Source organism: Gnatocerus cornutus, chromosome 2, assembly GCF_029298725.1.
Source record: "Gnatocerus cornutus isolate USDA-ARS CGAHR chromosome 2, icGnaCorn1.1, whole genome shotgun sequence".
NCBI lineage: Eukaryota > Metazoa > Arthropoda > Insecta > Coleoptera > Tenebrionidae > Gnatocerus > Gnatocerus cornutus.
The window spans coordinates 11,722,660-11,732,131 of NC_142234.1; the positions used below are offsets into that span (position 1 = coordinate 11,722,660).

The following is a 9,472-nucleotide window of genomic DNA, read 5'->3' on the forward strand; positions in this document are numbered from 1 at the left end:
CAGACAAGCAAGTTTGTATGAATGTAATATTTATTGGTATCTTGGACAGAAGAAGTATAACAGTAGCTAATTTTGTTTTTAATTTTAAAGAAAAAAACATTATTTTAAGCAAAATTAAATTTATTTAAGTAAAAAAAACATCGCACACTGTCGTGCTCTAAATTTAAATTTCCCGCGAGCTACAAATTTAATGCGTAGTTTCTTAATGCGCATGCCCCCACTTCTCTTTCCTATTGGAGGATTGGGCAAGGTCCTTCACGATCTGGTTGATTATCGTGTGGTAATGTTATGACAGCGACAAGTCATTGTTTTTATTTAACAATCATCGTAATTTGGCTGTTATTTAACACAGAAAGCTCTCCGGTGTTTTAAAAATAAAAGTAGACAACTGTGCTAGTGTATTGTGTACGGAGTGAAGTCAGAAACAATTCCCATTTTCATTGTACGAGCGGATTTTCTGATCCACCTCATCCATTAAAAATGGGGACCAGAAAGAAGGGTGCCGAACTTGTTTTTAATTTGCAATGGAAAAATAAACCGGATAATGGAGGCGACAAATCTAACGTAATAGGAATGTATGACACTCCAACAACAACTTCCAACTTTGAGATGTTTAAATCCTATTTGGTAAGTTTGGAAATTCATGTTTGTTTAGTTGATAAAATGGCGATTTTAGCTGAAAAATTCCGGTGTTGCTGGGAATGATGTGAAAGTTACTTACATTACTGACTGTGGACAAGAGTGGGTTATTGATTCTCAAGAATGGTTTGAGATCGCTTTAAGCGCTTTTCGCTTAAAAGCGCGTTTGGGGGAAGTTATTTTTTTAAAGCTTGATAAGATTTCCAATGGAAGACATCAAATAACAAGAAAACATTCAAATGATGTGGAAACACAATTTGATGTTGATTCAATAAGCAACAACGAGGTTACACCACCTGATTGGTTTATTACATATATGAAACAGGTAATTATCTATTGTACCATTAAATTAAAAACTTATCTTTTAATCTCATGCGCTTTTGGGATGAATCATGCGTTACTTTTTTAATTGTAATGAAACATAATATTGACGTCAAATCTTTAAGATCAATCATAGCTTTAATAATGACTCACATTATGCTTTAATATTTAATTAATATTCTGGATTTAAATCTATATAAATCATATGAAAACAATCTCATGGAAATTTGCAGCATTCTTATTGGATTTTGTTCGATGAATTTAAAAATCAGTCCCTATTTATTGAATTAGAACTGTATTTCAGTCCTATTTCAAAACTGAAATGCTTTTGGTTTTATGCGAATGATGGCCACACTGATCGACATTGTTAATTCGAAAATTTTGACACTTCATGAACTTTTTACAAGATTCTTTCGATTTTTTTGTACCACGTTTTTTTACGCAATGTCTAAAACACATTTTTGATTTAATATGTCATGTCTTAGCTTTATTTGGTCATTAATTCACACAATAACCTCATTAACAATTGGGCGTAGTTATGCAGAAACCATCCAACCCACAAAATTGCCAAAAATGAACAAATAGTGTTGAAAATAACCTCGGAAATAACGTAAAGATTTGTTTAGAAGAGTGTCTCAAAGGCAGAGAAAAAATTACAGTAAACTTCAGTTGTTCATTACTTTTAGGATTATGATACAGGTATAATAAAATATACTATTTAAATCTTTAAGGTCGATTATTTCAAAACTATGACAATGTGGGTTGAATGTTTTCTGCAAAACTATGCCCAATGTATTGATTGGCATTAGTTTTTTATGATGCAAGCTTGAAAAGTCTTTATTGCTTATTATTATCTTTATTGCTTGATTGGCTGGTTTAAAAGCCACGAATGCCATGGAAAGACTTTTTAAACATGTACCTTACAACGTTTTATTTATTAATAAATTTTTTACTAAAATAGCTTAAAAATGCAAAAAGTAAATGTTTGTGATTTTGATTATTTTCGAATGATTCAATATTTAATAAAAATGCTTTTTATATCCATGTAAACTTTGAAAATGTATTGTGGGTTACGTTTTTATTCTACCAGTCTCATTTTCTCGAGGAAATACATTCATGTATTTGCTATGTTATATATAAAATTGGTGTTAAATTAACATCACATATTTTAATGATCCATTCCACCGTAGGTCTGAGCGACTTTAATTGTTTTTCACATTTATCAACGTAAAATCCTGCCGATAAATTTGATGTTTCCCCTCTCCCTCCCTTTTACTATTCCTTTCATAAAAATCTAACACCCGCTATCAACAGTAAGAAAGTACACCTACAACCACTTTTACTAATAAGAGCATAGAAGAACTCTTCAAGCAGCAAAATGTGTCAAGTATGTTCTAATTAAAAGTCTCATCTCTACACTCTTGACTGAATACTTTAGTACCTATAAAATTTCATAAAAAATACTAAAAAAAGGTTTAATAACTAAATGTGTAACTGATTGAATTTTGTATTAAATCAAAGTTTAATTTGATGCAAGTATGTGCCACTTTCTACCAAAACTGGCTTTGTTACGCAAGTAAAGAATGAAATTAATGAATTTACCTTCACGTAATGAACGCTTTTTTCAAGTTCGAAGACTTTTTGTTGTGTAACTTTAGATATGAGACAGTTGCATAGCGGTATGCTCTCTATTCAATTTAACGGAGGTTTGATCATTTTATGTTTAATTGTCCGAATTATTGAAATTAAATTAAATCACGATACAAAATAATCAAACTTCCATAAGGAACTGTGGACTTTGATCTTCCAACAATGAAAAGAAGTTACCACTCATTCTCAAGGCTATCTTTTTATGTTTCGAGCGATCTAAACTTTTAGCTATGAAAATAAAATTAATGTCGTAGCTTACTACAACTTGTCCTGTCATTGCAATCAAGTAAAAAAGGACCATTACTTATTCATATTGGTATGCGAATTGTGAGTCATTTTGTGTTGGGTCATAACTCACAACACTGGTAAATGATAAACTGATGAAAAATCTCCAAACAATGAGTAGGACGTGTTTAATGATCAAATTTGATTGACAGAACTTGAGAACATAGAAATGTTTAATCTACTGTCCACAATTTTGTATCATTGCGTACCTAATGAATCACAATCGACTAAAAATAACAACAAGATTTGTTTATCAAAATTTTATCATTACGCTGCAAAATACCAAATCAAAAACGAAAATACATATTTTATTATTATTTTCATTATATCAACCTGAATATCTTTTAGTTTAAACGGGACATCGTAGAAGAAGTAACTTTCGCAGTTTCTTCCAATGTATCAACACCTAAAGAAAAAGAAGGGATCCCAATAATTATCACAAAAAGAACGAAACCTGATGTTTCCAAGAGGTCCAGAAAGCACCTGGGGCTTGGAGAAACCCCGATTGAGTAAATTTAATAATTAATTATTTAATACTACGAGGTACCATAATTAAAATTTTAGCAAAGATCTTCTAAAGACGTTGAAATATGACCGCAAGTTAGAAAACAAACTGGATAAACTAGACGCAAAAACTAAGAAAATCAAAGAGAAAAAACAAGCTCTGATGAACAAAATTGAAAGTGAAGAAACTCGCTTCTTTAAAAACGTTTCATTTGCACCGTTTTACGAACCAACTAATGATATAACAGAAGAAAATCCGGAATGTGTAAAAACCAAGACTAATCCTGATGCTGAAAGCGCCCCAGTACCAGTTAAAGTTGAAGATGTGAAACTTCTGAACGGGACCGCTGTCAATGCGACAACTTACCAACGCATGGTGGGTGGCGAAGTTTATCTTCAAACTTGGGAGCTTATTAACAATGGAAAACTGGCTTGGTCACGAAATGTAAGATATTGTCATTTTTGTTTACGATTCATTAGTTTGCAAATTCTAGACTGAATTGAGACTAACTTGGGGATCTTCAAAGTTGGTGCCGTCTGTTAAAAGTCTTCAGTGCCCACCGCTGAAGCCTGGGAAAAAAGTTACTGTGTCGGTTCGTTTTGAGATTCCAGGTACGATTTTACATGTTTTATCAATTTATTTGACGTAATTAATTATTTCAGTGTTGGCCGGTACATATGAGAGCTACTGGAATTTTTATGATGCAAATGTGCGCTTTGGTCAGGCTCTAATCTGTTGTTTTATTGTTGAGGAATCGCTAAAAATTATCAATCAACCGCAGCTGCTTTTCAATCAGTCAACCTCTACATTGAAAACTGAAGAAAAAGATAAAGACGTTACTGAATCTATTTCAAACACCAGAGAGGATAAAGGCACATCAAATATTGAAGAAGCTACCTTTTCAGAGGTTGCCAGTACAAGTGCAGGAAAAGTAATAGTAGTTGGCAACAGTAAATTCACAGAAAGGACTGCTGATTCCAGTGTTCCTGTAATGGCTCAACTTTTTAAATTTGCTCCGGAACAAACGGATAAAGAAATCAATGAAAATAAGGAAAAGGATTCAGAAATGAAGGACGATTTTCTCGAACCTGACAAACTTGCTAGTTATATTTCTAACACAATGTTCCACCCATACAGATATCAAGCGAACGATGTTATGGATTTGAGCAGAAAAATGAAAGATATAAAGATAGTAGGTCATCCTAACGTCGATTCCGATTCTGATTGGGAAAGTATGTGCTCTTTTGAGAAACAAAAACTTGCCGAAGAAAACCTGGCAAACGGTCTTCAAAATCAGCCCACTAATAAATACGGAATTACTGAAAATGATCTAATTGTTGATTTATCGGTGAACTCTAAAGAAAATGAAAGCGTCGTGGAGCATGTCAAGAGTGAAGAAGACAAAAACATTAGTAAAAATGAAGATAATAACAACAATGGTGTTTATATCGATAATTCCTGTGCTGGTTCCTGTTCCGAATTTTCAGACGTGGGATACACATATGAAGAAGAAATACAGGATATCGTGTGCGATGACAAAGAAGATGACGACATTTCAGGTATTTACGGTTTATTTATGGTTTTATTGTTTCTTAATACACCCCTTTCTGTTTTAGGCTATGTGTACATAACGATCGACGGCAATAAATTGTCCGTTCCACGTCATATTTTACGCCCTGATTTTCTCCAAACCGCTGAAAAAGCCCCAGGTCCAATATTCTCCGACGATGAGAAATCGCTTGAGAGAAAAAAATGTTCTATGGGCTCCTCTAGTGGACAAGGAAGCTCTTTCGAAAAGTTAGATATGCAAACAGTGGAGCCCCAACAGCAAAATGAAGATGCAAATGTTCTTGACTGCTGTCCAGTGGCCCAGCCACAAGATACATGTCAAGTGACTGAAGCTCCTGTTCCTGAGAGCACGATTTCCGAGTCCGCTGCTTCAAACCGATTGTTCATCTTTCCACAAAACAATCCTGGCTACGAAGTTTTTTGCAGCAACCACTCTCCCTGTGTTAATGTCGGTAAAGACGATCCGAATGAACATACACAGACTTACACTTGGGCAAAATCTCCGACACAGTATACTCTTTCCGATGTACATAACATCAAAAGAACAAACCCGATGTATCTGAGAAGTAACCCATATGGGCCATTGGATCAATCTCGTCATTCCACTCCCACTTCAGAAAAGCAAGGTCCCACTTCGCCTCCAATTGCACCGACTTGTCCTTTTGCAACTTGCCAGCCTACTGGTCAATACACCCAATATTCACACGTTCCTAATTATCAACAAGCTGGAGCAAATCCATTGATTTATCCACAAATGGCTGAGGCAGCGAGTGCCCCACAACAACCGAACAATGGAGATCATAACGTTCCTGTTCATATCTTACCAGAGAATTTGGTGAGTGGAGCTGTAAATGTGGCATCGTCTGCGATTAATACAGCTCGTTCTGTGATCAATATGATTGTACCACCAAGAACAGAGGTAAGTCGTTGAGATTGTTTTTTATTAATAACTTTTTTTTCTTTAGCCGGGGAAATGGGTCGGCGGACATTGGGTAACTGAAAATCCCGAATCTCTTAGAGCAAAAAATCTATGTGTTTTGGCTGAAATGGGATTCTGGGACACAGACCTTAATGCTACACTTCTGGCACGTTACAATGATGACATTAATAGAGTTATAAATGAACTTATTCAATAAAATAATGTTTGATGTGAGCATCTATCAATCACGACCATCTGGTAATTTTCAAATTATGGTATCATTAAAAATTTACATTTAGTGGTTAGACATTAGACTTCATTAATCATAACTATTTTAAGAAATATTTCGTACACACAGGTGTTATTAGATGGATTGTAGTGAGACTGTAGCTGTGTAGGTTAACCTAAGTTTGAGGTAATATTAGTATACTTTAATAAGATTTGTAGGTGGGTAGTTCATCTAGTATGGTATTTTGTTGGATTTGTCTAAGTGTTTAATAAAGTTTATTTCAACTTATTTTATCATTAAAAGTTTCCTTTATTTGCTTGTAATGGATGAATTATTATTAATCTTCCGATTTTATCAGTACTATATTTATGAAAGGAATTTTAGACAATTCAAAACGAATATAACAGAATGGATAAAGATTAACAGTGCAGACAACACCCATTTCTTAAAACTCTTAATTTTTCTTGGTTCAATTTACTACAAATTTGTTTACTGCTCTACGACATACGTTTTCTTTTTTATGGATTATCTAAAGGTGACATTTGAGTTGTATTGTATAATGGGTTGCCTAAATTTTGGTAATTGACTTTCAAAAAACTTGGGTTAGAATTTTCTGACACTGATAAATATTGCTGTCTGTAGTTTTATAACAATATCACCAAATATTAGTGTTACGTTTTCGTGTTTTAGCTTAATAATGGCCACTACCAATGAACTTTCAGTATTGCAACTAATTTCCAATGTTTTAAGTATAATTACAATTTCTACATGTTTCATTTTAAAAATTCCTCAAATTTTAAATATCCTGAAAGTTAAAAATGCCAATGGTATCAACCTTGTGGGTTTATTAATGGAACTTTCAAGGTAAACTTCAATTTTCCGTTTCAAAATTAATAAATTATTTTATTTGTAGCTACACTATCATGTTTTCCTACAATTTTCGAAATGGATATGCCCTTCTATCATACATGGAATATCCAATTATATTAATTCAAGAAATAATTTTGATTTATATTGTTATCTATTACAAAAATTGCCTAAATGTAAGCAGTTTAGTTGGAGCTGTTATCTACACATTAATAGCTTGTAGTCTTCTATTAGGAGCTGTACCATTAGGACTAATTGCTTACCTTGTGGTAAGTGCAAATTATTAACAGTTGTTTTTGGTTTAATTTTTAAGTATTTTAGCCACTTTGCACACCAATAGGCGCGTCTTCCAAAGTTGTCCAACTGGTAGAAATCTTAAAATCAAAAAATTCTGAATCAGTGAGTGTTTTGACATGGTTCATCTCAGCGTTCACAAATTTCAGTAAGTGCTATACTAAACTATATGCTAAGTATAGAATTATATTTATAAAAATTTGTTTCATTTTAAATTTTTGATGTGAATAATTGGTTGCATATACAAAGACATAATTTATTGCATTTATCAAACAAAATTTTAAATGAAATAATATTGTTTCAGCACGTATTTTCACCATTACTGTGGAATCAGCAGATAAAACACTCCTTTTAAATTTTACCGTCAATGTAGTTTTAAGTTCTTCGGTAATGATTGCAGCTTACGTATACAAGCATCCTAAAAAAGACTAAGAAGTTATTGCCTATTGTTACAAATAGAAATTACAATTTTAACGCAGGTACAAATTTTATGGGTTGTTTAAGCAATTACTACTTGTTTTAGATTTTGTTCTAGGATTTATTATGTCGGATTGTATGTGGGTCTAGACGATTTATATGCTTGTATATAGTACCCTAGTCTTTATATTATTATTTTGTTTATTGTAGATATGTATTTTCTCTTTACAAGATTATTTACGATAGGGGATGAATCTTATTTAAATGCAACCCAAAATATATTTCGTTTACTTCGGTTTTGTCAATACCAGTTTGGTTTATTATAATTTTGGGTAAATGAAACGAGTCTATACTAAAATAGGCTGTAAATCAAACGAAATTAAACAAGATAAGATAAGTCATTTGAAAGTATACTTTCTGTTTTTTAATGTGATATTATTATTTAATAGCATTTGTATAGATACTACCTACTGTGTTTAACTACTCATAAAATGTTCGAGCCTTCACAGATGGTATTTTTATTTGTGTTATAATATTGCAAAAAAAACTGTTAAATTCTGCATAAAATTTAAATTTTCTGATCAAATAAGTTAATAAACTGTATTACTTCCAAAAATAGGTTTAACAAATATACCTGTATTAATTTAAACATTATTATATTATATTCCGTATATTATTTCCAACAATGGTTGTATGATTGCAGTTTCACACATTAATAGTCTTATTTTATTATAAAAACAAATTGCAACAAAGAATTTTCTTATAAAATTTTATTTCATTTCATAATCGTGAGTATACATATCGTCGGCTTAACGTGTAAAGCTGCTAAGTTTATTTTGATTTTTTTTTAACGGAGATCGACAAATCTTTATTTGACCAAAGCACAATTCGTCATTATTCGGCTGCGCCATCTCTCGCTATCTCAAAACGCACAAGCTGTATGTAAAGGAATTCCCACGATTTTAATTTTTGTTATCCTTTTTATAAAATGAACACATTAAGCCGACGATATTCGTATTTTGATAAATATGTATTATATTTAGGTGGATTGTACAAACTAGTAATTTCAATTAAGTTTAATTGGCATTAATGAGCTATGAATGCAACTGAAAAGTGAAATTGCTTTCTTCTGATGGTCGCCAAAACTGTTTTTACAGTGTAACAGTTTTATATATTTTTATTTTTTTGAAAGCAAGCCGCAACCATAGGCCACAAAAACCACATGCAGCTCAAAAAAGTTATCTAGCAACAATAAAATAAAATTAGTAAATATAATTATTTGTGCATTCAAAACAAACCGTTTTCCTAATTTTTATTGTTATAAGTTTAATACAGAAAAGACATATTTAACGTTAAAAAGACTTTACTTTTGTTAATATATTTTTGTATTGTTGGAGTGTTGTTGAATAAATATTCGAAGAGCTAAAATTTAGTCCTTATTTCAAAAGCCTTAAAAGTTCCACGAAAAACAATGCGAAAAACGTGATAGTCGTCGTAAACCACTCATCTCAGGTGGTCACTGGGCGAAATTCATGAATGAAATGGAAGGGATAACCACAGGCAACAGGTCCGTATTAGAAAATTCCATCTCGAATTCTAAATCAAAACTATCTTCCTACAAACCGCACTCTATCAGACTTTGTTTTATTCCGATAATTTTTTTCTTTTTCTATCAAATAAAAGTCCACGACAATTTAATCAATTTTCACGAAGCGCATTTCCTTGAAAAATTCTTACATAATTTCAAGACCTGAAGTTAGAATTATTTACCAACTCT

At 32.3% G+C, this 9,472-nt stretch overlaps 2 protein-coding genes across 3 annotated transcripts; both read left to right on the forward strand.

Moving 5' to 3' along the window:
* The first annotated feature begins 221 nt into the window (after positions 1 to 221).
* Positions 222 to 6,405, forward strand: LOC148179045 (uncharacterized). The gene is made up of 8 exons (XM_088029411.1): positions 222 to 627; positions 677 to 964; positions 3,244 to 3,404; positions 3,460 to 3,844; positions 3,894 to 4,011; positions 4,063 to 4,959; positions 5,017 to 5,888; positions 5,935 to 6,405. Exons 1-8 carry the CDS (start codon positions 481 to 483, stop codon positions 6,103 to 6,105), a joined length of 3,039 nt encoding a protein of 1,012 aa, XP_087885537.1. The 5' UTR covers positions 222 to 480; the 3' UTR covers positions 6,106 to 6,405.
* A 265-nt stretch (positions 6,406 to 6,670) lies between these two features.
* On the forward strand, positions 6,671 to 9,087 carry LOC148179046 (solute carrier family 66 member 3). 2 transcript variants are annotated; one of them, XM_088029758.1, is made up of 5 exons: positions 6,671 to 6,751; positions 6,808 to 6,981; positions 7,031 to 7,253; positions 7,306 to 7,426; positions 7,583 to 9,087. In XM_088029758.1, the coding sequence occupies exons 2-5, from the start codon at positions 6,815 to 6,817 to the stop codon at positions 7,708 to 7,710; spliced, it is 639 nt and encodes a 212-aa protein (XP_087885884.1). In that variant the 5' UTR covers positions 6,671 to 6,751; positions 6,808 to 6,814; the 3' UTR covers positions 7,711 to 9,087. The 2 variants fall into 2 exon arrangements, with proteins under 2 accessions (XP_087885884.1, XP_087885883.1); XM_088029757.1 differs by having other exon boundaries at positions 6,684 to 6,981.
* Positions 9,088 to 9,472: the final 385 nt, after the last annotated feature.